The sequence below is a fragment of the Paralichthys olivaceus genome, chromosome 3 (genome assembly GCF_024713975.1).
Source record: "Paralichthys olivaceus isolate ysfri-2021 chromosome 3, ASM2471397v2, whole genome shotgun sequence".
NCBI classification, from domain to species: domain Eukaryota; kingdom Metazoa; phylum Chordata; class Actinopteri; order Pleuronectiformes; family Paralichthyidae; genus Paralichthys; species Paralichthys olivaceus.
Window position 1 is genome coordinate 8503393 of NC_091095.1, and position 27767 is coordinate 8531159.

At 39.8% G+C, this 27767-nt stretch overlaps 4 protein-coding genes across 5 annotated transcripts; all 4 read left to right on the forward strand.

Annotated features, from left to right (window-relative positions):
- Nucleotides 1–853: 853 nt before the first annotated feature.
- smim7 (small integral membrane protein 7) lies at nucleotides 854–3034 on the forward strand. Its single transcript, XM_020098347.2, has 5 exons — nucleotides 854–972; nucleotides 1189–1230; nucleotides 1696–1748; nucleotides 1825–1915; nucleotides 2358–3034. The coding sequence occupies exons 1-5, from the start codon at nucleotides 947–949 to the stop codon at nucleotides 2371–2373; spliced, it is 228 nt and encodes a 75-aa protein (XP_019953906.1). The 5' UTR covers nucleotides 854–946; the 3' UTR covers nucleotides 2374–3034.
- A 1056-nt stretch (nucleotides 3035–4090) lies between these two features.
- ccdc124 (coiled-coil domain containing 124) lies at nucleotides 4091–6724 on the forward strand. Of its 2 annotated transcripts, none has more exons than XM_020098285.2 (5): nucleotides 4091–4246; nucleotides 5060–5237; nucleotides 5648–5834; nucleotides 5941–6046; nucleotides 6193–6724. In XM_020098285.2, exons 2-5 carry the CDS (start codon nucleotides 5079–5081, stop codon nucleotides 6395–6397), a joined length of 657 nt encoding a protein of 218 aa, XP_019953844.1. In that variant the 5' UTR covers nucleotides 4091–4246; nucleotides 5060–5078; the 3' UTR covers nucleotides 6398–6724. The 2 variants fall into 2 exon arrangements, with proteins under 2 accessions (XP_019953844.1, XP_019953843.1); XM_020098284.2 differs by having other exon boundaries at nucleotides 4160–4336.
- Nucleotides 6725–7245: 521 nt separating this feature from the next.
- LOC109636584 (small conductance calcium-activated potassium channel protein 2-like) lies at nucleotides 7246–15639 on the forward strand. The gene is made up of 10 exons (XM_020098354.2): nucleotides 7246–8607; nucleotides 9781–10866; nucleotides 10998–11435; nucleotides 11794–11889; nucleotides 12622–13040; nucleotides 13294–13435; nucleotides 13708–13818; nucleotides 14095–14222; nucleotides 14403–14472; nucleotides 14664–15639. The coding sequence occupies exons 2-10, from the start codon at nucleotides 9796–9798 to the stop codon at nucleotides 14940–14942; spliced, it is 2754 nt and encodes a 917-aa protein (XP_019953913.2). The 5' UTR covers nucleotides 7246–8607; nucleotides 9781–9795; the 3' UTR covers nucleotides 14943–15639.
- Nucleotides 15640–16869: 1230 nt separating this feature from the next.
- uhrf1 (ubiquitin-like with PHD and ring finger domains 1) lies at nucleotides 16870–27670 on the forward strand. The gene is made up of 17 exons (XM_020098515.2): nucleotides 16870–17003; nucleotides 19355–19517; nucleotides 19806–20072; nucleotides 20781–20935; nucleotides 21316–21531; nucleotides 21723–21838; nucleotides 21942–22128; nucleotides 22496–22619; nucleotides 22923–23030; nucleotides 23168–23272; nucleotides 23425–23531; nucleotides 23642–23804; nucleotides 24049–24186; nucleotides 24556–24667; nucleotides 24781–24929; nucleotides 25370–25468; nucleotides 25905–27670. The coding sequence occupies exons 2-17, from the start codon at nucleotides 19365–19367 to the stop codon at nucleotides 26049–26051; spliced, it is 2346 nt and encodes a 781-aa protein (XP_019954074.2). The 5' UTR covers nucleotides 16870–17003; nucleotides 19355–19364; the 3' UTR covers nucleotides 26052–27670.
- The last annotated feature ends 97 nt before the right edge of the window (nucleotides 27671–27767 follow it).

The window sequence follows — 27767 nt, forward strand, 5'->3', positions numbered from 1 at the left end:
CGTGTAGAAACGCTGCAGTGAAATGTGCAGTGCTCCTCAAACACCTCATAAATTTGTTATATGTGTTTATTTAATCATTTTAATGTTATTCTAAATGTATTGTTTTTCATTCTAACGAGATTAATAAAAAAAGAGCAAGAGCCTTTGCCACCACTAGGGGGCACCAAAGTCCGAACCAGATTATAATAATGATTAAAAACAATTATTTTATTAAATTTTTAACATTTCCTTAATAACATATATATTGTATAGTTTTTCAGCTTAAATTTGTTTTTATGCACATTTGAACCTGTGTTTTTATTTGTGAAGCACTTTATAACTATAGTGTAAGAAGTGCTGCATAAATAAATCTTTATCATACATAAATAGAATAAATCAGACGTTACTACTTTTTTTTCGGTGTCACACATGAAAACTGGATGTATTTGACTCGACAGATGATTGTGTCTGTTCTACTTCCCCCTGAACATGTTTTCATCTTTTGATTGTTTGAGCAAACTTGTTTCATCCTTCTCTGATTCTGCTTGAGGTGCTTTAAACTAATACTGGACTAACTTCCAGTATGAAGTATTGTACTTTTTACACCACTACTTTGGAAAGTACAAAAGTTACTTTACAGATTAAGCTTGTACATACATACATGATTATCTTGTGAAGTATTCACTACATTCACTACTACCCAGCAGTGTTTGAAATAGTTAGTAGTCTCATCTAGTTTTTTTCTTCATGTCCACATATAAAATGTTTCTGTTGTTACATCTCTTGACTGATGGTGGCGCTCGTTATTGTTTTTTTTGTTTTGTTCTCGACTTCCTGACAAGTCAAACTGAGGACAGCAAAAACCCGCAGTCACGTCTGCTCTGGACACTGGCAGCTCATTGGTCACATTCCTGATGACGTGGCTGAATGCGGAAGAGAGGCGTCTCTGTGATGTGACGGGAACAAGATGATCGCGGATCTGTTGATATTCGGGTAAATGATTCAATGTCTGACGCATTTTCACACGGAAACTGTTCTTTTATCCAACAGACGTCTTCTCCGTGTGTGTCGTTGTCCACTGTGGAGTCAGTGAGACGGCCGTGTGACAAGCTAACTAGCTCCGTTGCTAACGCCAGCTCAGCAGCTAGCGTTAGCCCCGCAGGTAAATAAGCAGCTCACCTGTAAACACCGTGTCTCTGTGCTCCACAGGACTTTACTGGTGAATGCAGGGGCCGTGCTGAACTTCAAACTGTGAGTGTTAAAGTCACTGCTACTAATCTGACTCTTAAATCAAAGATCCAGGTTGTAAAAATACTCTATACTAAGATTGTCATATTTCTTATGTAATCATGAATCAAAAGTAAGAAATACTTCAAGTTAAATAATAGAAAATAACGTTAATAATAATAATAAATATAGTTATACAGCATCAGAATCTGTTATCCAAAGAACACGAATCAAGCATTATTGACTCTAACTATTTTATGATTCAACCACACACAAAGACAATACATAATCAGTAAGGCAAATGAAATAACATTCATAATGTGAGTTTCAAATGCTTAAGGAAGTAGTTACACGTCAGTAAAATTGTAATGTTAGACCTCTAACTCATCGGCCATGCAGCACAGACACAACAACAGAAGATCATACAACATTTTTGAAAAGGCACAGAGAAAACGAAACAGGGGGAGTTTGACTGTCCATGTTTTACAGCAAAAGGAAGGAGGCCCAGGGATTTGGAGATGACTCCAGAGCGCCAACAACAGGTGTGTATGAGTATTACAAAAAGAGATGGAATCACAACTAAGAAAGAAATTAATACAAAATGTGTTCTTTTTTAAGGTGACAACATCAGAGAGTTCCTGCTCAGCCTGCGATACTTTCGGATCTTCATTGCTCTCTGGAACATCTTCATCATGTTCTGCATGATCCTGTGAGTAAGATGCTGGTGGTCACTGCTGCTTATGTACTTTAATGAGTTAGTAAAGGACATAAAGGTGAATGTGCTGCTCTGTCACTTTCACTCACACAATGTTTTTGAATGTCTGTATTTACAAAGGTGGCAAAAGTCTATATTTTGTTTATTATTGTTTATTATTATATATATTGGCAAAATCACTTCAAAAATCTAAACCAACAATAAATAGATACTTTTATCTTTTAATTGATACCCTAAATATGTCTTGTCTTGTTACACTGTGCCACAGAGATGTGATTTTTTTCACCGCTTTCAAATAAGAATGTGAATAGTAACCATCTTGTGATGTGCTGCCTCAACTCTGCTCCAGTTTATTATCTACATTTAACAATACTCCCAGAAATGTGCTGTGAACTTGTTTCCCATCTAACTGGTTGACTGTCTTCAACCCTCACAGATTATTTGGATCATGATCGACATTTGCATGGACCAGAATCCCTCCTGTTTTTCAAGATGGATCCTCTGAACTACTTCTTTATAGAACCTCTCTGTTACTTTGGCCATTCTAAACTATAAGTATACTCCATTTTCTTTTCCACCTCTAATTCAAAATATACTTCTGGTCTCGCTGTACAGGAATTTATGAATCGCTGTATTTATTTTGTCTGATAGAGGTTTTCACATTTATACTTTTCTGTAAACTGTAATTATATGAATAACCCTGCCCTCTGCTGGACATGTGTCATCATGTGCCCTTGTGCTTCGGCACAGAAAATGAGTTTTCTTCAGCATTACATATATAAAAAAAAAAAACAGATCAACAAGTTAGTAAATGATGCACAGCCTTTGTTAACAGGATATACTTTTCTGTGGCTTGTTAGCTGACTGTCATCATTTAAGGATCTCGTTCTGTCCTAAAAGATAATCACAAACGTACCATGGTCCTTTTTTCTGCAAGAATACGATATGATAAGATGTATAAACAACTCAAAACCCCCCTGTTGTTATGTGCAGCCTCTCAGATAGAAACTGTCTTTTCCTTCGGTCTGGAGCACCTGTGCTGTAAGTGAACGAATATGCACTTTGACGTAAATGTGTCCTTATTCTCTTTACAATAAAAATACAGTTTTCTTATCCTGTGTTTGTTAAATGACTGATCTTACTGACCTTACAATGAATGATGCATTTAATATGTTTGTTTTCTACTGTCTTTATCAATGATGAGATGATACCATCTACTAATACTGCATCCACACTAAATGCTTATTTATACAGTGTGTATTCAAGGCTTACCAAACAAGTGTGTTCCAGTGAATACAAAAAATACCCAAAATGTTCTATCTTATATCAGTTTGTCAGTTCTTTGAATGTATTTTTAGAATATTACAGTGGGTTCCGTCAGTCTGAGACCACCACTCATATTCACTTATATATATTTATCAACCGACTGATTCCTGCTAAACATAAAAGTGACCTCAAGGGATCACATGATCCATTATATTAATTATATCATTTTAATTGTAGTTAATTGGCCAGTTTATCTGTATGAGTTGCCAGGATTGAGTACCAGAGTTTTGGTATTATGACGAAGAGTAAAAGAGTGGGATGTGGATACTCAACTAAGATCTGGCAACCCTCAGCTTCAAACTGCACATTATTATTTCATTAACTTTAGTCAACATTGAATGGCAGATAGATAGATAGATAGATAGATATAGACAGAAATAATAGAGCTAGATGGACGATAGATAGATAGATAGAACGACAGAATAGAGATAGATGGATGATAGATAGATGGATGGATAGAGATAGATGGATGATGGGTGATAGATAGATAGATATAGACAGATAGAATAGAGATTGATGGGTGATAGATAGATATAGATAGATATAGACAGAAATAAAAGAGATAGATGGACAATGGATAGATACATAGAACGACAGAATAGAGATAGATGGATGATGGATGATAGATAGACAGATAGATAGATAGATAGATGGACGGATAGACAGACTGAATAGAGATAGATAGATAGATAGATAGATAGAGACAGACAGAATAGAGATAGATGGATAGATAGATAGATAGAATAGAATAGAGATAGAGAGACATAATAGATACTTTATTGATCCCGAGGGAAATTTGAATGCATGAACAATAAAAAGAAAATATATGAACAAGAACCTTGATTCCTCTATGAGGTCCCTTTCAAATCTACGCAGTGACGTCGACGTCGCTTACGCACGATCCAGCGGCTGACGCAGGGTCGACGTCTCCGTCTATGGCAGAGACGCCTCCTCGAAACAACAGTCGTCTAGTGACGACGTGTTTCTCTTCACATTCTGGTATGAAACCACGTCCAGAGCTCAGCCTTCGTGTTTTGTGACTGCTCGCACCTCAGCTAAGATTCGGCGTCGTTCATTTGGGAGTTTCCGGTTGGTAGACGAACCAAACAGTCCTGTTTATCATGCTAACTCCGACAAGCTAAAGCTAACTGCACTCACAAGCAGGGTGGTTGCTGCTGCTGTAGTTTTAGAGAATGAAGGTTCAGGCACATTCAGCTGCTGTTCGAGGCTGTTTGTTAGTTTATTAGCTAACCCACACATTAAACACGTGCTAGGTAATGGAAGTTCCTTATTAGCTTGCGTTTCCTTCGTTCACATGAGTTCCTGGTTGTTTATATCATTTCTATTCATTTGTGGTCCCCAAACAACTGGTGCACATTAACCACAGTGTAAACACTGCATGTTGAGCCACCAGAGATGTTCATGTCTACATGTGTGGTAAACACTAAAAAGAAAAGAGAGGAAGCGTCCACCATCTGTCTCATATAATGGTTCATCCCATATTATATGAATCCGTTGGTTTCTATTGTGATTGTTTGAATTTAAAGTGTCAACATTTGCAGAGCCTCAGGTGACAACAATATTCATTTTAGGATCATATGATAAAGAGAAGCAGTACATCATAACATTTAAGAAGCTGCAACCATAGAATTCCCAATTTTTACTTGCAAAAGATTTAAGTGAATATTAAAACATTATTTTTCTGCCGAATCATCACCCAGCTTATTGTCTCAAGTTGACTAATGCATAAGTCTTGAAATATCTCTTGCCAGTCATACACGTCTCACACTTGTCTGTCTGTGTCTTTCGCAGCTGAAGAGCAGCTGCTGGGATGCCAAAGAAGTTCCAGGGCGAGAACTCCAAGGCGGCCACAGCCAGAGCCCGAAAGGCCGAGGCCAAAGCGGTGGCAGACGCCCGCAAGAAGCAAGAGGAGGAGGACTCCCTGTGGCAGGAAACTGACAAACATGTGCTCAAGAAAGAGCAGAGAAAGGTGAGCTGTTACTCCAACAAGCTGGTCTGCACAAAGAGAAATAAATAAACAGAAATGTGGACACAAGATGTCATATTTGAAAACAGCTTTTGATGCAGGGCAGGAATCCTGTCTTACCTTTTCACACATCAACTCCACAGGTCTAAACTCTAGATGGGATTAAGTCTTAACTTTCCCCTGCTGGTTTTTGTACTAGCAGCTAAATTACAAAACAGCACAAACAAACAGAGAAAAAAGTTCCACATACAGCGTTTGTATCTAATAGTTTTAAGGAGCCATCAGTTATGAGTTATTTTAGATGTCTGTTCCAATATTTTGCGCCTGTAAGAAAATAATAAAACATTTCCTGGATAGTTTTGTTATCAGAAAACAACCCAGCAGCCTGATGAGACAGCTCTCTGTTTATCCAGGATGACAAGGAGAAGAAGAGGCTGGAACTCCTGGAGAGGAAAAAAGAAAACCAGCGACTTCTGGATGAAGAGTTCTCCATGATTAAAGGCAAATCAAAGGATGCTGCAGGTGGAGGAAAAGTGACCCGGGCCCAGATCGAGGAGACGCTTCAGAATGATCAGCAGCAAGAGGAGCTCAAACCGAAAGGTAAAGATCAGGTTGTTGAGATGAGTCAGGATCAGATAAAATCAGAAAGCCGTTTGTTTAACCATGACAACACCTTTTCATGTTTTCAAATAATTGTTTTCTGCAGAAAAGAGCCACCTGGAGACTCCACTGGAGGAGAACGTGAACAAAATTATCCCTGATGAAGGAACAGTGGAAGCCAGAACAATAGAAGATGCCATAGCTGTGCTGAGGTACATTGACAGTTTGCTCTGTGTTACATCCTGTTAATCTCTGCAATGCTGATTTTAATTGACATACACAGGCCAGTAAATCAGCGAATGTGACTTGTGAATGTGAACACTTCATTGTTATTTAATCTGTCTTCTTCATCTTCTAGCACGGGACCTGAGGACCTGGACCGCCACCCGGAGCGGAGGATGAAAGCAGCGTTTCTTGCCTATGAGGAGGCGAACATGCCTCGCCTAAAAAAGGAGAGCCCCAACATGAGATTGTCTCAGCTGAAGCAACAGTTGAAGAAGGAGTGGATGAAGTCGCCAGAGAACCCCTTGAACCAGCGCTTTTCAACATACAACCTAAAGTGATAACACTCCTTCTATCGTGACGCCATTTGAAAACTGTGCACTGTGGAGACTTTAATTGGAAAATTAAATAATTTCTTCAAAAAATTAACTTCGCCACTATCTGCTGAGAAACAATATCTCCAGTACCAGAGGACACTCGCCTCCAAGGAGAAGCTCACCCCTCCACCCATCAGCGTCACAACTAGTTATCATGTCTGTGCACGTGGCCTCTAATTTTGAATATGCGCATCTAATAAATTGAATTACATCTCTTTTTTAGCACTTCTGGGAAGGTGGGGAATTAGATGTTTTGAGAGTAACTTATTAAAGTTCACCACTCGACCGTCAGTCATGTGTTGCGATCTTTCTTGTTTGGAGACACAGGCGAATAGAAGATGAATCAAACCTTGATTCAATCATGAGGAAAGTAGACAATACTCTTCAGCCAACAACAAAGTAGGCTTACTGGTAAATTTAAACCAAGAGATCAATTAGAGATTAAACAATTTCTATTGTCATGTCCATCAACCAGGTGACTGTAACTTGTGCTGTGGGTCCTGACTGGAGTTGGTGCAACGCTGTGGGTAAAGGCTGAATTAAGTGTTGACACAAGTGTGTTTTACTCACAGCCTTGTACAATGCTGATATAATAATACTGCTGCTGCTTCTGCTGATGCTGCTGATCCCCCCCCCTAAAATGACCAAGATATTCTTCCTTTAAATAAAAAACCTGTGTTGAACTTGTAGGGGAGGACTCTGGCCTCCCTTATCAATGGCACCAGACTCTTTGGCCTCTAGCCAGCTATGTTAGTATCCTTTCATATTCTGGTGGGCTGTTGAAATTAAAATGTGAAAATGTCTGAAAACACTTATGATCGAAACAATCAGAATTCTTGCTGCCTTCTTATAAATCACACATCTGTCTTTGAAATGACAGATATTATCAAGAGATGCCTGGTAGTAACAAAACACTTCATCTTAAATCCAGCTTATCGTAACAACAAAATTTACTTATCTTGGAAGTACATCATGATTTTTATTTTTTAAATTTTATTGTGACAGTTGCTCTGTTGGTAACAAAGCTTTTCTCCAGCGCAGCAACATTCATAGACTGAGCTGCTGAGGCAGCAAACTGCTTTGTAGGTTTGTCCGATGCCATGTGGAGAGACGGCAAACACAATTACAACAGGGCTAAAGCAGCCTGAATATAACTAACATAAAGCAATAACTAAACAAAACAAAAAAAGCGAATGTAGTTTACCTGCAGTTATATGTGGAAAATTGGGTTTACCACCAAAGGAGTTCTTCCACAAGCTATTGACAGGTTTTCAATCATTAGGAGATGCAAAAAAACTGAACTGGAAAATAAAAACATGATTTTTGAGCCACTATATTATTTTACTGGAGAGTGGTGTGTGTGGTGTATTTCATATTCAGAGGAATCCGATCTGTTTTGTATTTGGAGGTTTTTTATGTCTAAATAAGAAAAAAAGAGAAAAGAGTACTCGGTTGAGAGAACACCTGCAGATTGATTTAAAATTTTGACAGGAGGACAGTGTTGTTTTCTGTTATTATAAATTTGCTGCTGCTGTTGCATTGGTTAGGCTTCGAGGACACAAGACAAGACAGCTCACTGGCTTGATTCATTTGAGGCAGATTTATAAATGGACACTTTTGTCCATCCAGGCTCTTGTGGTGGAGGAGATAAGAGACCCTGTGAAGACCTTTGAAATATGGAGCTTTAATGACAACTTCAACAGACCTTTTATTTTCCATTTTGCATTGAAAGCAACCAGCTCATTTTCTCTTTCCGTAGCAACCAATCAGTCCACTCACAATTTATAGGGATTTCTTTGAGCTCATGTACGTGTGATGTTGCGCCTGAACATCACACGTTCTCTGGTCTGATGTTACAAGGCTTTTCTTGTCTTTCTGCATCCTAACCTGTTGCCGCTCCTGTTACCCTCCCACTCTCTGTCCATTTGCATGTCAACCCTTTACCAGGCCAGCTGCTGCTGCCCTTTTCTTTCTTCATGATGAATTCTAATTACTTTCAAAGGAAAGCGTCTCCAAAGCTCCTTTATCAACTGCTCGTACTGGGAGGAGGGAGGCAACTGTCCGACACCCACTCAGGCTGCTCCTCTCACCACTTCTGATCTGCAGACTGGGAGCACTTCCTATTTGTAACCTGCGTCTTTGAGTTTGGAGAAAACAAGATATGGAAGAAGAAGGTAATGATCACCAGTGGGGACTCTTTTCATTTACTATTTCTAGTTTTTAGAAAAATTAATTAAGGAAAATTTGCTGTCCTAGAAAACAATTTCACCCATGACAAAATTGATGTTCAAGTTAATATGCAAGTTAAGACAAACCTGTCTTTGTGTATTTATACTTTCTTAGGACTCATTTTCTATGTGGATGGTGATGATTAACCAACATTTTGGGCAGAACTTTGAAACTAAACATATAGTGTAGATCACATTGTATTAGTCCTCATGTTTGTCAGATGAGGTTAATATTTTTTAGGAAAATAAAACGGACAAATGTTTTTTTGAAAAAGGGATCATTTGTTGGGTTTGATTATTTAATCTTGGTGTATCTGTGGATATATACAATTTTAAAATATCTATTTTTTAGAATATATTTAATTCTAAAATATATGAAATAGCATCATTGGTTAAAATTGGATTTTGTTTTCTCTCAAAAGAAACAAGACACATAAAAGCAGAAGATAGATTTACACCCACCCTCCGCTGTGAATGAATCCCAAATTAAGTATTTCTGGTTATTATCCTCTGAATAATGTGTGGAACTGATCCATTTTCAGAGCCTTTCTGATTTTCCATGCACAGTGGACTAACATGAGGGGGGGTCACATCTGCATTTGACAGAATGTTGTTCATCCAGATACAGCTGAACACACAACCTGAGGCTCAGTAATTCATTGCTTTTATGTCACTGGTGATTGTGCCATGATTAAATACTCAAGTGTGTGAATTAGATTTACTTAACCTTGTTCCAATAATGTTTCATGGTGAGCAAAAGCCATAGAGGCCAAAGACAAAAAATACAGATAATACATTATATTTCTAAAGGAAAATAATATTTATCTTTTGTTTCCTCTAAAGACATTTTTTGAATTTTTAAATGTGTTCACAGTTAATGAAAAAAACATAAATTAATGTATAATATGTTCATGTTGTTAAACTGTGACATCCTAATTAAAATATAGGATTGATTTTTATTATTATGTCATGCACATTATGTATCCTGCCTAAAACAGGCTTACAAGACACCTTTATGTAGAAAAAGAAATGGTACATAAAAGATAGAAAGATGTATTTCCTTCTTTATTTTCTTTCTTTCCTGTGTCATGAAACAACAAACTTATGATCTCATTTCAGCTCTGCAGTGATGCCATGAGGTTGATTCTGGTTAAACCCACCAATGCAACGCGACGCCTCGACTCAACAGGTGAAGTCTTCCCCAACGGGGACCATGAGCATTGCACCTCGGGCGGTCCGCCAGTCGAAGCCTCTTCATCCCCACAGGAGACAAGTCTGTGCTGCGTTGCACCTTCGTCCCATGAAAAATCAAATGGAATCAATCAAGTTTCAGCCCAGATGTCGCCGCTAAAAGCTCGGAACCTAACCTTATCCCAGCTCAGCGATCAAGAGTGGCTGCTGCTATGTGGCCAGGTTAGCAGGGCAGGACATGATTCACCCTCGGCAGAGAGAGCAGGGACCAGCGGGGGCCATCCAAACCAGGACAGATGTGCTTGTTCCTGTCCTGACGCACACCAGCATTCAGAGACTTCTCAACTGGCATCAACACACAGCACACTGCAAGACTGTCCCTCCAGAGTTACAAATAAGAGACGGCTTTCGTGTTCACCACTGACCCAGTCTTTCTCTCAGAGCAGCCGAGGTTCACCCTCCTGCCAGGTTTTACCACAGCAAACAAACCAAAGGGGTCTTTTCAAACCTGCAACAAACCATCCTCATGATAATTTCATGCCTCAGCACAGTGACCAAGACAGTCAGAAGGAGCTTTCGCAGCAGCAGCAGCCTTGCAATCATTTCAAGCTCAAGGACAGCAGCCAAGCAACCTGTCCTAATTTGTTCAACATTCCTCTCAACTCGGTCGAGTGTGCTGAGACGAATCAGATTCTTCACCAGCGGCCTCAGCCAGCCGTCACTGCAGACCTCAGCTGGAGAGAGATTTTTGGTAAAGAACCACTGTTGGTTCAACAACGTCAAAATCGAGAATCTCATGGCTCGATGACGGGCGATCAAGCCTGTAAATCATCTGGGGATCCCTCGATCATCCTCAAGTGTCGTCATCTCCCTTACAACCTCCTGACCAGTACTGCACGCATGAAGAGGTCATCCACACCAGACAAAAGTGTCCAATCCTTCTCCATCAGCCAGTACAGTTCACTTGAGACCCAGGATTTAGTCGAGGAGAGAGCTAAACAGGGACAAAGTCAGGTACATGTACTTCTCTTAGTCGTGCATCTCCTGTTTTGGCGGTACTATTTCTCTCGTTTATTCTGTTCAAGGTTTTTTTCTAGTAATATTGTACGATTGATAACGTTCCCTGTGCTGACTCTTACTTGCAGACATCCTCTGAGCTCCTCAGTGGGTCCAAAGTATCCCTCCCTAAACATTCTCCCCCGCCAGTGGACAACTTAGAAACCAGTGGCTCAGCTAACGGGGATGCAGTGCGACCGTTGAGCAGCTACGGCGCTCTGAGATCCAGTCTTGCAGATCTTCACTCGGGCCAACAGCCTCTTCAGTTTCTTCACAGTGCCATCCTCGAAGACGAATTCTCCAAAGTACTCAGAGAAGACTCCAGTAAGGCCAACAGCGACAACCTGACCAGGGAGGAGGGCGGCGCACCAACGAAGAGGACTAAAGACATTAGCTACCGGCTGGGCCAAAGGAGAGCTCTCTTTGGGAAGCGTAAACAACTGAGTGACTACGCGTTGGTCTTTGGGATGTTAGGCATTATTGTCATGGTGATCGAGACAGAGCTTTCAAGGGTATTTTATAGTAAGGTTGGTCCTCTTCTGACCTACGACCTCCGCCAGGGAGGTTATATTTTCATCCGTCGTTTGTTTGTTTGTTTGTAAGATTACGCAAAAACTACTTGATGAATTACCACGAAACTTGCTAGCAGGATGTATTGTCTGTCATGGAAGGATCTGTGACATTTGGGGGAAGATCCAGAATTTTTTTTAACACTTCGAAATAGTGCTTTTTATATTTTAAATTGATGCCAACAACAATTTCATGTAATCAAGTGTAGCATTAGAATTAGTTGGTTTTAGAAGAAAGGAATTCCCTCCATTACCACAGTTAATTTGCTCTGGTCACTTGTGTAGTTGTAATGTTTTGTGTTTCCATTATTTGCAGGAATCCGTATACTCATATGTCCTGAAAGGCCTAATCAGTCTTTCTACTGCTATTCTTCTTGGACTTATTGTGATGTACCATGCGAGGGAAATCCAGGTAAATAATGAAAATGAATAATAAAGACCATTCAGTTCGGCTACATGTGGTCTTTTTGTCTTGATTGGTAAACCTTACTATGTGAGAATGGAAGTTCATTTTGTCACCACACAACCCCATGTTAGCAAGGACAAGACTTTAGTCACAGTTTATTGTATCTGGGTTTTAAATTGAAATCACAGAACTGGATTATTGTCTTATGAAAATATTATTTGTGCTCTGGCTGAACCACTCAACAAAAAAAGGGTAATGAGTCAGTGAAGAACCCATTATCTTTAGGTGCAGATCCAGATCAGTTGGTGGATCCAGGATTATTTTTTAATCTCTGTTTAATATTTAATATTCCACAATTTACTTGATTCCCTTGACTAATTCTTGTATCTTGGCATGTTTAGGAATATTTATTTATGATATTTATGAGAGTGTGAAACTGGATGCAGATACAAATAAATAAACACTATTTATATAATATTTACATTATTATATAAATATCTGGTTTTAATTGTAGTTTTATAAGGGGACTGTTGGACCTTGGTGGAGGTGTATGCTCTCTGAGTGCCAGTCTAGTGTTATCATATGAATAAAACATTGAAATGAAAACTACAGTTCAAACACAACAGTTTATAATTGATCATTTAAATAAATTTGTTATATACAGTTTATGTCTACTGTATTATGTCACTCTGTATTATTAAACCATTACTCTAAGTCTTCTACTCTTTTCTCTTACAGCTCTTCATGGTGGACAACGGGGCAGACGATTGGAGGATAGCTATAACCTATGAGCGAATTCTCTTTGTCGTGTTGGAGCTTCTGGTCTGTGCCATCCATCCAATCCCGGGCCGGTATGTGTTCACCTGGACGGCTCGACTGGCCGTCAGTTACACAGCATCAGTATCTGACGCTGATATGGACATCATCCTCTCCGTGCCAATGTTCCTGCGCCTCTACCTGATAGGCCGGGTCATGCTGCTCCACAGCAAACTGTTCACAGACGCTTCCTCCCGCAGCATCGGGGCCCTCAACAAGATCAGCTTCGACACTCGTTTTGTGATGAAGACCCTGATGACCATTTGCCCCGGCACAGTCCTGCTGGTGTTCAGTGTGACCTGTTGGATCATTGCAGCGTGGACTGTGCGGCTGTGTGAGAGGTATCACATAACAAATTCTGAACTCCTCACACCTTCTTTTATCCCTTTAGTAACTACTTGCATTAGTAAAGTATCACCAAAAGGTGTGTATTTTCCAAAATAAGTAATAATCTATAGAAGTCCACTCAACCTTTTTTTTTAACTGTTTCCTGTTGTTTGAATTAAAATGTTCATCTGTAATTTGTAAGTAAAGTTTTTCCTTGACATCACAGCCTCTCTTCAGTTTTCACATCAAGTTTCCATGTCTTTACAGGTATCATGATGCCCAGGAGGTAACTAGTACCTTTCTTGGAGCAATGTGGCTGATCTCCATCACCTTCCTGTCCATTGGCTATGGAGACATGGTCCCTCACACCTACTGTGGAAAAGGTGTTTGCCTATTAACAGGAATTATGGTGAGACTCATACAGTACAAGCAGACATGCAGCAGAGGGTAAACCTATTAAAACACAAACAGTATACCAACCAACAAGCCAGATTACATCCTAAGTGGGAAGCAACATTTTGAATAATTTGCTAATTTAGTCATGTAATTTGTACAAAACTGATGAAAATCACATGTAGGAAGAATCACAGTAAGTGTGTAATTTATTTCTGCTGACAGCCACTATACGTTTTTTTACTAAAATATTAACGTCACTGTCAGTAACCACTGCTCTCCTTCTAGGGAGCGGGCTGTACTGCTTTAGTTGTTGCTGTTGTTGCGAGGAAGTCCGAACTCACCAGAGCTGAAAAGCATGTCCATAATTTCATGATGGACACTCAACTCTACAAAAAGGTTACTCACTCCATAATAAAGTTAAGCTGAAAAATAACAAGCCTTAATTACATTTCTTCGTAGGGGGTTTGATAACAACTTGTTATGAATCATTGCGAATTTAAAAAAAACATATATCAGCTAATGTTTCAGCATCGCCCCCAAAAATCCCAATCGGTCAGGCTTTGTACAGTTTGCAGAACAGGACCCAAACCTTACTTAGTGTAAATGCTGCTGTTTGGCATGTAAAAGCTTCTCCTTCTCTGCTGTTTCATTTGTGTGTTTTTTCCTCCCCAGATAAAAAACACAGCAGCTAATGTGTTGAGGGAGACGTGGCTCATCTACAAAAACACCAAGCTGGTAAAGAAGATCGATCACGCCAGAGTACGCCACCATCAGCGTAAATTCCTACAAGCCATCCACCAGTAGGAATAATTTTAAATAATGTAGAAATGATTTATGCACCTCACTTTGCAAAATTTTGTATCGTTACAGCAAAATGTCTGGCAGGATTGTACTTGTGTATTCTGTAGGTTGTGATTAGCTGTTATCAAGTCAATTTGTAATCTGCAAGCGACTGTGTTTCTTTTTGTTTTTTACTGTAGACTGCGAAGAGTCAAAATGGAGCAAAGGAAATTAACTGACCAGGCCAATACAGTCGCTGACCTTGCCAAGGTCTGTATGTGCAGTTTGTTTCACATTTTTCAAAAATAGACAAAGGAGAAATCCTGGGTGAGACAAGATGGAGAACTGAGGAGATGTACCTTGCTCAGATCTGTTTGTATAGTCCCTATAACCTTGTTTAAAAGTGTCTTCAAAGTGACCTCATGGTCAGATATGTGACCTGTCCTCCCTGCTGCTTTCAGACTCAGAACATGATGTATGATCTGGTGTCGGAGCTGCAGCATCGAAGCGAGGAGCTGGACGGGAGGATCGTAGCTCTGGAGGAGAAACTTGACTCCATCCTCCTCAGTGTGCAGTCGCTGCCGATTGGGCTTTCTCAAGCAATAACAAAGCTCCAGAGGGATTTCCTGGACAACTTGGCTTGTCGTGTCCACTTCCTGTCATCCTCCCTGAGCTCTGAGTGCTGTCCCGTCCCTGCCCGGCAGCTGTCCACCACTCCAGAGGCACCATGCAGCCAATAGACCTCACCAACCTTTTTCATGCTGGGACGAATTTTCTCAACCAACATTCAGTATTGGGAGTTACAGCTATAGAGTCAAGTCTGGAGGAACGAAGGAACAACAATTCATGCTGTAGACTGATTCAACAATTTCTATGTAGATTTGTTGCACTCACAAATGTGTATATCCATCCACATTCACATACAGTGCAATTTGAGCTCATGTAAAACAGTTTAACAACAATTATAATTTTTTATGAACAGATTTTAAAGACCATAAAATACTTTGCCTGAAGGTGTAACATCCATTTAACACTGCAACTTGTTTCAAGTGCCATGGCACCTTAATAGTGATTTTCTCACATCATTATATTAGAATATTGTCTGTGCAGTGAAACTGCTTTTAGTACATTTTATTTTGCAGGCCTGTCTTTATATGTCTAAGTGGTATCATCCATCTTTAAGCTGTAAATATTAAAATGTTCTAAAGAATAGAAAAACTGTAATATAATTATTTGATTCGTGTCATTGGCCTTAGCCAACACAACATTATTATTATGGGTTTTAGATATTATAGAGACATGTATCTCACAGGTGACTCGATATTGCATTATTTAAATAGTTCTGATATTTTGAGAAGCTGCTAGTACTCTATTTTCAATACTAATATAAAGCCTATGTATTAAATCACTGAAAGTAAAGTATTTTTTCCTGATCTCAATTTATGTTTGAGGCTTCTTTGTTTCCCCTGGCAGGACTCCGTGAGTTAACCTACATTTGAAAAAAGTACATTTCACAAAATATTGACCAGTTCTATCACAGAGAGATCCAGGTTTAGGAAAATTGATTTTGCCATGTGTCCAACAGGTTGAGGAAACGACATTCTTGGACAGACCAATGTCACATTTTAAATGACTTTTATATGACATTGCCGAATTGAATGTTGATACTGAAGAGGGATCAGTGGCCATCAATGGCACAAAGATATCAATTAATTAGAGTCAATGAACAAACAGCAGCAGAGGCACAATTGCAATGTGGTGGCTATAGAAACACACAGTCTTCTATGTACCCAATAACAGATCCTCTAATTTTCATTGGTCTAGTATAAACAGAGTTGAGCTCATTCACTTTCAGCTCCTGCCAAACTGAAGGGGAACTAAATGGAAACACTCAAAAACCTGCCTTAAACACAGACTTTATGTATTTAAATTACATATAAAATGTCCATGTAACTTTATCACATAAACTCAATGTAACAGGTCACATTTAATAAAGCTCATGTTGAGCTATATATATATATATGCATGTTACATTACAGAGCCTATAATTGTAAAACCAACCACCTTATGCTCTCATACACATGTGCAATATCTATTCACACACACTCCATACAGTTAAAGTTCAAGCACCTTTGAATGTGTATAGTCTTAGTTCTTTATTGTATTATATTTTTTTGTAAGATCTTTTTACTTTGCTTTTATTATTTATTTTTCTATTTAACTATTGCACTGCTGGGCTGACCGGTTTCTTCTTGTCCAACACCTTTCATTGTACTTGTTGGTGCATTGGACTTTTTCAGGCATAATTACTTCCTGGAGTGCGTCATTAACTGTATAATAACGTCAGTCGGGTGGTTGGGTGTGAGCTCCGCACACTAACACAAGTAGCTTGAATGAGGAAAGTGACTCTGCGGACAGAAGCTCCACCACTTGTTTACCACAACCACCATCTGCCTCTCTGGGGGGAAAACGAGTGGAGGAACACGGGATTTCGTTTGCACGTCTCGCGACAAGTGAGTCCGGAGGCGAGCTGCACCCACGAGACTGTCATTTCGCGCGCTGAGGCTAAGCTCCAGTCACATCGCTGATCGACAGCTCCGCCGTCCAATGAGCTCCATTCGCCCGGAGCCGAGTAGCCAATCGGGGACGCGGCATTGTTAGAGCGGGCGGGGTGTGAAAGTCTTGAAGAACAACACATTGATCCGTCTCCATCCAGGCAGAGAGTTGCTTGTGTGAATCCCGCGGCTCAGAAGTTATTCCTCTAACGTCGATTTCCTAACTTCACTCGGACGAACAAACAGGTGAAACAACTTTTCCCGTTCACGTTCTCACAACTTTTTTTAAAAAACCGCAGCCATTGAATTAACCGCCTTGTGGCTAGCTTACCCCGGGTTGAGCTAACTCGACAGAGTCCTGCCTCGTTTCTGTTTGGTTTATCGCACCGAGTTCTCCAGCCGGCTGCGTGGAAAGCGAGAACAAGCTTCCCGGGATAGTGCGTGGAAATGCGTGGACTCTGATGTGTCCTCGCTGCGGGTTTAAGCTGCGGAACAATAAGTAGTAAACGTGGTTTTGCTGTGATAGTAGACAGGGGGATGAACTTGACTGCAGCAGCCGTGTTGTTTATCTGTTGTGTCTCCATATTGAATGAAACACGGTGAGATTTCAAAGCAGCTTCGCTCTTTACCACGAAGCAAAACAAACGCGCTAACCTTTAACTCATTTCCTCCCATTTCCCATTGGCTTGTGTCGAATCGGGCTCACGCTTTTGTTTTGCACGCAGAACACAGTTGGATGGTGGAATCATATGTGAGAGGATGCAGTTTGTTTTCATTATTATTATTATTATCATCATCATTGCACATGTTCAGTGGTTTATTTCGAGGCGGATCACCACCTCAGCTGAGAGGGGGAAAGCCAGGCAGCCGCCGGGCTCGTGTCTCGCTCCTCGACGGGCACAAAAAGTCGGTCTCGTGTGTGTAAATCCGCCTTTTCCTCTTGTTGTGATCGAGTGTAAACCGCGCGTGAGGCGATATTTCTGCGTGTTTTATTGTCAGAGAGCGGAGCCACATTGTTTGCTAGCGCTCCCTCGCGTCCGGATGTGCCTGCTTTTAAAAGAACTGGGAGTGGCCTGCAGCTCGGTTTCCCGCACTGTATTCAAATCAGCCTGTTCCCTCCCTTTCTCGCAGCCTGCAGGAGTGAGGTGCCCGGTGCTGACAGCAGCACAATGCACTGACAATACTCATATTTCTGCCACTGAGAAACACTGGAGCTGTTCTCTGCCTGAAGAGAAGAACACAAAGAGCAGATGTCTGTACTTTTAAGGGGGGGGGGGGATTGGCAGGATGCACACACTGGTTTCAAAAGGCGTCAGTTCAAGGTTTTAATAGTGGTTTACTTTTGTTGTTTTTCTTTGGTCTTGCTTTGTTGTGTGGTTTATCCCCCTGTGATTCGTAAAACACATGGTTTAGGTAACTGCTGTAGACATAGTTTTGTTGTTATTATTGTCACTGGTATAATTGTTATTATTATTATAAGTCAAAGTTGGTGTGAGTATTTGGTTGCAAGCTTAGAACCAGCTAATCTCATCTACTGTAAGGGACGGGAAGGAAAGTAAATCACCAAGTAACACAATGATGCATACAAGGAAAAAACATGTTACATTTAAATAGTAATAGAATTTATCGTTTACTCCAATGGGCTATGTGGTTCGTATTGTGGGTCACTACACGAACAGCGTCGATAATATTTATCTGCAGTAAGAAATGTTTTCAGATACATGTTATGGATTTCTGTTTGAATCTCAAGACCCAAAATGATAACTGATTCAAGTTCCTCTAACACATGCAGTAAGTTGAGCAACTGTCTTGTTAAACAAAACCATAATGATGATGTACGATATTGGGCTTGAAGATTCAATAATTACGTGCATCGCATTTTTACAAAGTTGCACTTAAATACAAATAAATAAAGACGCATATCAGACAAATATTTGTTCTAAATTTTGAACTATAGCGGGAATGTGTAATGTAGCTAGTTGAATTGATGTCAGCCACGGTGACATGTATTTGATTTCTCAATTAACTTGACAAAGCCAGAAATAAACCTGAAAAGCACACTTTCCTTTTGAGTTATTCTTCACAGCTGTGTGATTATTCAGCTGAAATCTTTGGTTTACTTGCTTTATAAATGTGTTTGGAAAATGTATTAGTTCAAAGGATCCAAAAAAAGGGATTTAATATTAGAGCTGGACCGATGTATCAGCCAGCAGGGGTATGTGGTGTAATATAGACGGCTGTCATCACACAGTTTGTCCAGCAGAGTGCGCTCTGCCTTAATTGTTTACATTACTAGGCACTACCTGCATGTCATGTAGCATAGTGCAGTCAACACTCTACACGGTCAAGTGTAGTCTTCATGGTAAATGCTGACTTGGTAAATAATTTTTCAAATGAATTGCCTGGAGATGAACTGCAATGTCCCCATAGTTTCCCTTCTAAGGCTATCGGTGTATAAATAAATAAAAGATATGATTTGATTCTTCGTCCCCTTTATCAACGTGGCTCCAAAAAGCCATCGGTCAGGCTCTGATCTAATATCGTGTAAAATAAATACAATCATTGTCGTGGTTCTCATGGTTTCGCTGTTAACACAGGGCAGCTGCAATGTGGATTCAAGTGCGCACAATGGATGGGAAGGAAACCCACCGGGTGGATTCCCTGTCCAAACTCACCAAGGTGGACGAGCTGCGTCTCAAAATCACTGAGCTCTTCAACGTGGAGCCGGAAAGGCAGCGACTCTTCTACCGTGGCAAGCAGGTGAGACGACGTGGTTTAAATTTTGCTCAGAAAAATGTATGATTATGGCCATTGGTGTGCTTTTATCTCAAACAAATAATTTAGTTTGAATTTTTTTGAAGATTTTCCACAATGGTTGTAGCTCAGTCATTATTTCTGCTTTAACATTTACTCATGAACAAAATGCATTATGTATAAAATATGAAAGTTAAGTGAAAAGCTTGTACTAAATAGGAATGTGAATATTGTGTTTGAAATTATAACGAGCCAGAAGAATTCAGTTCAACCTTATTATGCATTTTCAATCAGATGGAAGACGGCCATACTATATTCGACTACAACGTTGGACTAAACGACATAGTGCAGCTGCTTGTTAGGCAGAAGATGCCCTCTGTTGATGTCATTAAAAGCAAGGACAAAGAGGCTGAGCTATCTGACTCTGACTCAGGCTGTGGCTCAACTCAGAGCGAATCTGACAAGAACTCCACTCACGGTGAGGTAGAAGGTCAAGCTGCCGGCACCTCTGCCCAGGCAAACACCCCAGAGCTCGTCGACCTGGGATTTGGATTTTACAAGGTGAGTTATAAAGCAAGTATTTGTGAAGAAGGGGTAAATTGAATATTTCTGTTGAAGATAGGTGGAGATGCTTTAGATGTTAAGATTTTGTGCTGAGATTCTTGGCTATGAAGTGGTTGGACAGCATCTAAAACGTTTCTCATGCATCTGGGTATTTAAGTTATATTTTTCATCCTCACACTTTTTGTGTTCAGTGGAGTGCAACACTTTGTGTCTCCATGGGATTGGGGAAACATCTTGTTAATGGCATTATGTCCCCATTTTTTATTTTCAATTTGTGGTCTTAAGCTTTTTGGCTCTTGTACTATGGCTTTATGAAGGAAATGCAGTGTATTATGTGGAGTAAAACGTTTCATTTGTCAATCGAAATCAAGAGTGTCCCCTCACTGGACTGTTTTTATGGATGGGTTTAATTGTCCATTTGTTCTCCCCACCAACATGACTTTTTTATACGCTAAACACAAATATACCTACGTATTTGATTTGGACGACAAAGTTACACTGACCCAGCTGTATTAAAGCCTTTTTTCATCTAGTCTCATATAGACATGGTGAGAAGATGTAATTTTATACCATGATTTGAAAATATGTTTGTAAGGATGAAGGTCTGTTTGGTTGTTACTAATTTTGCTAGAGAGAAAAAACAGCTCTTTAATAGTTAAGATGTCTCTGGGGAGCTAACTAACTCTTTGGTTTGTGTGTTTGAAGATCAACGAGCTGGTGGATGCAAGAGACTTGAACATGGGAGCATGGTTTGAAGCCCAGATAATGAATGTTACGAAGACGCCAAAGACGCCAATAGAGGAGGCCGCAGAGGCCAAGTCAGCAGAGGATGAGATACTGTACCACGTTAAATATGAAGAGTAAGAATCCTAGTTTTTATTAATTATAATCAACCAACCTTCACTATTTTAGCCCAGTTTCAGTCATCAGATAATGCTTCGATCTGATCTAGTTGAAAACTACATTTCAGCCTGGTTCTTTTTCATCCACCATATTGCATGGTGATAAAGTCCTTTTGAGCTTATCATGGAGAAAAGACTGTTGATAAACATGTTAAGTCATAGTTTTCGTTAATTGCTCTCTTTGCTCTCCCTGAAAGACGATCTTGTGTAAGTGACTTTTAAGTAGCTTAGTGTTGAGGGGAACATGGATCTGAGTGGTTTTGTACATTCAGGAAGCACCTGTGATGGTGTGTGGCTTGTGTGTGAACTATAAACCGATATCATTGTTACTGTTTCAGCTACCCAGAAAACGGGGTCATTCCGTTGCTTGCCAAGGATGTTCGTCCGCGGGCCCGCACCTTGTACCAGTGGCACCAGCTGGAGCCAGGAATGATTGTAATGGTAAACTACAACCCAGATGACCCCAAGGAGCGTGGCTACTGGTATGATGCCGAAATCCAGAGGAGGAGGGAGACGCGCACAGTGCGAGAAATCTATGCCAAGATTATCCTTGGGTAAGAGCCTCGTTTCATGTAAGGTGGAGTTCTTATAAGTGTTGATCTAGCTGTGGTGGCAGGTGAACATTTGTATCTCTATATCAGAGTTTGTTTTGGAAGCCACAGTTGCAGGTGGGCTGAGCTCTGTTTGCCACCACTATATTTTGATCTCACAGAATGTTGCTTTCCGTTTCCCCTTTCGTTTTCAGTGATGCTGGAGACTCTCTAAATGATTGCCGGATCAAGTTCCTGACTGAAATTTACAAAATCGAGGAACCCGGTTCTCTGGGTGACGCTCCAGCAGGTTCTGAGAGTCCACTAAAAAGTATGTTTTTCAATTAGTAGTAGTCAATACAAAACCTGCCTTACTCAATTGCTGCATGTTAAAATAAAACATTTTTTTTTTTTGCACAATCTCTATTCTCCAGGATCAAATGGACCCGAGTGTAAGCACTGTAAGGATGACCCTGATAAAAACTGTCGCTGGTGTAACTGTCACATCTGCGGCATCAAGCAGGATCCTGACAAACAGTTGCTGTGTGATGAATGTGACATGGCCTATCACACCTACTGCCTGGACCCCCCGATCACCTCCATCCCTGAAGACGAGGACTGGTCAGTAAGAGCAGATGTGGAACGACAATGTGTTCAGATATCCAGACGTTTGTTTGGAAATTAAAGATAAAAATATCGACCATGTGTTGATGATATTACCAAATACCCTCAATATTAAACCACATTTTTTTAGAGCTAAGAACTAAATTATTTCATCTGTTTATATACCATGTAAAACTTAGTATTGTGAGATATTTAGTTTCAAATCCTCAATCTCACCTGTAGCATCAAATGTCAGGAATAGATTAAAAACAAATGGCTCCTCAACAGGCCACTTGATTTCATGCTACTTGTGACAAAGTGTTATGTTTGGCATCACTTGTCTTTAATACGTTGTGCTTGACCTGAACTTGTCGTGCTGTTGCAGGTATTGCCCAGGTTGCCGTAACGACACCAGTGAGGTTGTGTTGGCTGGAGAGAAGCTGAAGGAGAGCAAGAAGAAAGCAAAGATGGCTTCCGCCAGCTCTTCCAGCCAGAGGGACTGGGGCAAGGTGAGAACTGATGCAGAGTGCCAGACAGCAAATGTCATTTAGACATGCATAAACCATATGAATTTAATAATATTACTTCACGATTGGTAAATAGTTAGAGTATTATGGCTTAAGTTTTGGCAAACAATCAATATTTTATTCCTGGTGATTTGTGTCTTATTGACAGTGGTTACAGCAGACATGTGCTGTGAGAAATGGACTTCACATGCACACTTCCATTTTAGACAACTAGCCACTATATTATTCTTGGTATTAAACACCAAAGTCTTAACATACAAACACTTTTGACTCCTCCCTCTCCAGGGAATGGCCTGTGTAGGTCGAACCAAGCAGTGCACTATCGTCCCGTCCAACCACTACGGCCCAATCCCTGGAATCCCTGTTGGCTCCTTGTGGAAGTTCAGAGTTCAGGTCAGTCCATGCGGAGAGCTAAAATGGTTCTTGTCTTCAATTTGAGATTAACTTAGATCTTAGTGGTGATAAAGTAAATGACCATAAAATGAGTTTCATTGGCCTGTGATAATGTTTCAGTTCTTTGGCCTTTCCAGGTCAGCGAGTCTGGAGTCCACAGGCCACATGTAGCTGGAATTCACGGCAGGAGCAATGATGGTGCCTACTCTCTTGTCTTGGCTGGAGGTTACGAGGACGATGTGGTGTGTTATTGTTTTTTTTAATCAGTAGCAATAATGTAAAGATAACTTTTAATAAGGTACAAGTTGCTGCTTATTTTCATTATCTAGGGGAATTGAAGGAGTAGATGAGGTTTGTTGTTATATTGTTTTTAATTATATATTTTACATCTCAGGACGATGGCAATGAGTTCACTTACACTGGCTCTGGAGGACGAGATCTGTCTGGAAATAAGAGGACTGCTGAGCAGTCATGTGATCAGACACTCACCCACATGAACAGGTATGACACTTACGTACATAATGCATAACTGCTTTAAATCACAGTCATTTCTCAGTGTTTTGCTCCATTTTATTTTGCATATTTAAATAGTTTGTTCTGATTCACACCAGGGCGCTGGCTCTCAACTGCAACGTCCCAGTCAATGACAAAAATGGAGCTGAATCCAGGAGCTGGAAGCAGGGCAAACCAGTTAGAGTTGTTCGCAGCTGCAAGGGTCGAAAGCACAGTAAATATTCCCCTGAGGAAGGAAACAGATATGATGGCATATACAAGGTACGAAGAAACACTGGACAGGTTTCCATATGCATTTTAGCACATGTGAAACTGTAGTGCAGTCATTGAACGTGGGGTCTGACAGATGATTAATTACATTGATAAATTATATGATCCATCCTCACCAGAACTGAGGTAACAATGAGCCAATGATAACCTAGTTTCATTAGACATGTTGGATTTATAAGATTGTGACTTCAAGCACTGGTTGTTGTTTACTGAAAATGTTCTAAACTTCTCTCAGATTGTGAAGTACTGGCCTGACAAGGGGAAATCTGGCTTCTTGGTATGGCGCTATCTGCTGAAACGTGATGATGATGAGCCGGCACCATGGACAAGAGATGGCAAGGATCGCATCAAGAAGCTTGGTCTCACCATGCAGGTATATTTAGATAAGATCATTTTATTTAGTTAGTATACAAAAGAGTAACATGTTGGTTTATCGGGGTGTTATGCCCTGTCTGTGTACCTGTCCCTTGGGCTCAGTTGAGCATGAGAGCGTATCACACGTGTGTTTACTGCCATGTCACAACAATCAACCTCTCCTTGGCTGGTCTTGTACCCACATAAGCATGTTACACCAACATATTCAACAGGTGTTAGCATTTTACCAGCTCACTGTAAGCATGTTAATGTGTTGACTTTGTAAACATTACTTTTGGTAGAGGCTAATAGCTTTAAAAGCAAATATTAACCTGCTTACTGTTGATCTGCGTATTAGCTTGCTCATGTTTGTCCCTATGTCTTCCAGTATCCTGCCGGCTATCAGAAAGAGAAGGAGAACAAAAATGAAGCGGAGGAGGCGGCGGCAGCGGCGGCAACACCCAGCAAAGCCAAGAGGAAGAGAAAATCTCAGGGCAATGGTAGGTTGTTTTTTTTTGTTTTTTTTTGGGGCTGTTTTAATTTTCATGTACTATCCACCCTCAACTCTACAACACCTTAGTAAGTGGAAAATGTGTTTCTTGGTTTCTGTCAGAATCCTCTAAGACCTCGCCTGCTAAGAATCCAAAGAAAGTCAAGGTAGAGGTGTACAAGCTTTCCCAGGAGCAGAAGGCCCTCATCAAGAATGACAAGCCAAACAAGAAGCTGTGGGATGAAGCCATGGAGTCACTGTCACTTGGACCGGTGAGGATGACTGCGTCTTTGGTCCAGTTGGCTGCTGGATTTTTATATGCTTAAGCTTAATGTTGAGACAGTAATGATTTGTTGTGATAAATAGTTGGTATAGAGTAAGGTAAGGACTTAATGTCTCACAAGTGTGACTTTATTGGAGAATTAGTCTCATTGCTTGTGCATAAAAGATTTTACTGACAACGCTGTGCATAGAAATTATATACAGTATTTATTGTTTAATTGAAAAATGGCTTGTATGAAGATATTTGGATTATGAAACAAAGGAATTTAAGGTATTTAAAAGGATGAACTAAATAGAGAAGCCTCTTGGTCACTGGTTTTTTTGTATGTGTAAATAATAAATGGGAGGGGTTCAGTAAAATCTCACCTTCACAAAATAAGTGTCGCTAAGGGAACAGATTTTAATGTCTTCAAATATTTTCTTTTTGCAGAAATTTTTGAACAAGGTTGAAGAAGTTTTCCTCTGCATTTGCTGCCAAGAAGTGGTCTATCAGCCCATCACCACAGAATGCCAACACAACGTCTGCAGGGTAAGAGACTGTCCCCTGTCCAAAATTTGGAAGAATGACAAAGACTCCATGGTCACGTGACGGCAATAAATTGCAAAGTAAATGTGTGTTTCTATGGAGTTTTTTTCAGCACACCTCCTTAAAGGGATATTTTGTGATGAATAATAATATAATTACCATAAGGTTTTTATTTTAATGGTGCAGTAGTGAAATGTTATGTTAAATGTGAGCTGTAACAGCTTTTGACCTGTTGGCACCTTACACACACTTCTGAAACTGAAGTATCCTGGAGAATGAGATGAAACTGCCAATTAAAGAAGATCATTCCAAAATTATTCCAAACGTTCATTATTATTTTAACAAAAAATGTTACCCTTTCAAAAATTTAATTTGGGTGAAAATATTCATTGAGTGGAGGCCCAGAGAATTTAAGGCCATTGTTTTTTTTTTACTTCAGGAATGCCTTCAGCGGTCCTTCAAAGCAGAGGTGTACACCTGCCCGGCCTGCAGACACGACCTGGGCAAAAACAACTCCATGACCATCAACAAATCTCTGCAGGATATTCTAAATCAGTTTTTCCCAGGGTACAGCAACGGGCGATGATCAGTGGCTCCGCTCACGCAAGACCTCGAGGAAAGGCGATGTAAACTGTAAGGGGAATTTTGACGCAATAAAGAATCAGTTTTCTCTTAATATATTTTTTATGATTTATAAAACTACAATTTTTGTGGACTTCAATGTTACCATTTTTCACCTTGGATCTGCCCTGATATGTAGTTACTGATAAATTGAAACTTCCTTTATAACAGCCTGTGCCATTACTCCTCTGCTAAAATCCTCAGTTGTTGATTTACTGTGTTTTGTTATGTTCCGTTAGCTAATGCAAATGTTATTCATGATGATTTAAGTAAAGCCTCCACATTCAGCACTGCTTAAGAGAACGTTAAGTTGTTTCTCAAATTGTTTGGAGTTTTTTTTTTATTGTTATTAGTACAATGTGGATCTGTTGTTGTGGCTGGTTGTCATTTTGATGCAATCGTCTCAATCTGATGATGCAGTTGAGGTTTTGTCTCCTGTAGCTGTTTACATCTCAGGACTCCGTAATTCTTTTACAAATCTCTTCTCTCTGTGTTTACAAACACTGAAACTTGATTTGCTATCAAGAAATTGATTGGCTAAAGTAGACTAACAAGTAAAGTCGTTGTCACAGGTTTCTACCACTTTGTTTTTGTCCTGGCATGATCAGCTGATTGAAATCCATTAACGCGAGTGAACAAAGTCGTCTTTTGGAGAGAAAAAACGCACTTTGAGTGTGAAATGTAGGTGAGACCTAAAAACGGAGATCAAACAGAACTAGTTGGTTTTGGTTTTGGTTCTGTGGTCCAGCCGTCTTGGAGGAAGTGTCTTGTTGGGAAACAGTGTCATCAAACTTGGATGGATTTTCTAGCTTGTGTATTGGTTCTCTATATATTTTCATAAAGTTATTTTTATATTTGTATATGAAGTTGGTTAAAAAGTTTCTATGACTTTGGTATAGAAGCCAAACATGTTAGAATTTTATTCCATGGCATAGATTTGGAAATCCCCTGTTTCACAGCGTTTGTTAAAGTCCGAGGAAAGAAACATGTTTAATCAAGAGTGTAATGTAGAACTCCCATCTAGCTCTTTAGACCTTGTCCCTGACATTTAAAGCTAATTGAGTCTAGACCCTTTCTATAAAAAAAATTTTTTGCTAAAATTTTTAATGTGTACTTATTCATCTTTTATAATCTTACTGCCATCTGTGGGAGAGGGTGGTTCAGTCAGATTTTTGTGTCTCTGCAGGTCATTTGATCTCATTAAAGAAAAAAAACAGGAAATGCTTGCATTAAGTTGAAAAATTTATTAAATCCCACACTGCTCCTGAAATTTGCCATTGAATCAACTAAATTATCCAAATGTGTCATTAACTACTTTTACCGCTAACTGTCTTTGTACGGATAATGTGATGCTTGGTGTTGAATTTCAGCTGCAGTGTGTGTGAATGTCCATCAACATGTGCAGCACTTACAGTTTTTAAAGGAGAGACAAAGATTAGCATAAACTGGGAAATGTATATTTTCTATAATTGTATAATTTTTAGTCCATTATGGTTTTGATATGTAGTTTTTAGAAATGGTTGCACATGTTTTGTGCAAAAAATGTTAATAAATTTTCTGTGTTCAATAAAAAAAGTGAAATTATGTTTTATCTATATCTCACACACACATTCAGAAATACACTGACAAATAAGAGTTTTGTGCAGCTATCTTTGTTAAGACTTAACTTTGAGTCTTAAAC

Bases quoted from the DNA above. Each gene is read 5' to 3' on its own strand.
- smim7 (XM_020098347.2), top strand. From the start codon at position 947: ATGATCGCGGATCTGTTGATATTCGG. The intron at 973-1,188 runs GTAAATGATTCA...TGTGCTCCACAG, and splicing joins GCGGATCTGTTGATATTCGG to GACTTTACTGGTGAATGCAG. The intron at 1,749-1,824 runs GTGTGTATGAGT...TTCTTTTTTAAG, and splicing joins CTCCAGAGCGCCAACAACAG to GTGACAACATCAGAGAGTTC.
- ccdc124 (XM_020098285.2), top strand. From the start codon at position 5,079: ATGCCAAAGAAGTTCCAGGGCGAGAACTCCAAGGCGGCCACAGCCAGA. The intron at 5,238-5,647 runs GTGAGCTGTTAC...CTGTTTATCCAG, and splicing joins TCAAGAAAGAGCAGAGAAAG to GATGACAAGGAGAAGAAGAG. The intron at 6,047-6,192 runs GTACATTGACAG...TTCATCTTCTAG, and splicing joins GATGCCATAGCTGTGCTGAG to CACGGGACCTGAGGACCTGG.
- LOC109636584 (XM_020098354.2), top strand. From the start codon at position 9,796: ATGAGGTTGATTCTGGTTAAACCCACCAATGCAACGCGACGCCTCGAC. The intron at 11,436-11,793 runs GTTGGTCCTCTT...CATTATTTGCAG, and splicing joins CAAGGGTATTTTATAGTAAG to GAATCCGTATACTCATATGT. The intron at 14,223-14,402 runs GTAGGAATAATT...TTTTTACTGTAG, and splicing joins TTCCTACAAGCCATCCACCA to ACTGCGAAGAGTCAAAATGG.
- uhrf1 (XM_020098515.2), top strand. From the start codon at position 19,365: ATGTGGATTCAAGTGCGCACAATGGATGGGAAGGAAACCCACCGGGTG. The intron at 20,936-21,315 runs GTAAGAATCCTA...TTACTGTTTCAG, and splicing joins TACCACGTTAAATATGAAGA to CTACCCAGAAAACGGGGTCA. The intron at 24,930-25,369 runs GTGAGGATGACT...TTCTTTTTGCAG, and splicing joins AGTCACTGTCACTTGGACCG to AAATTTTTGAACAAGGTTGA.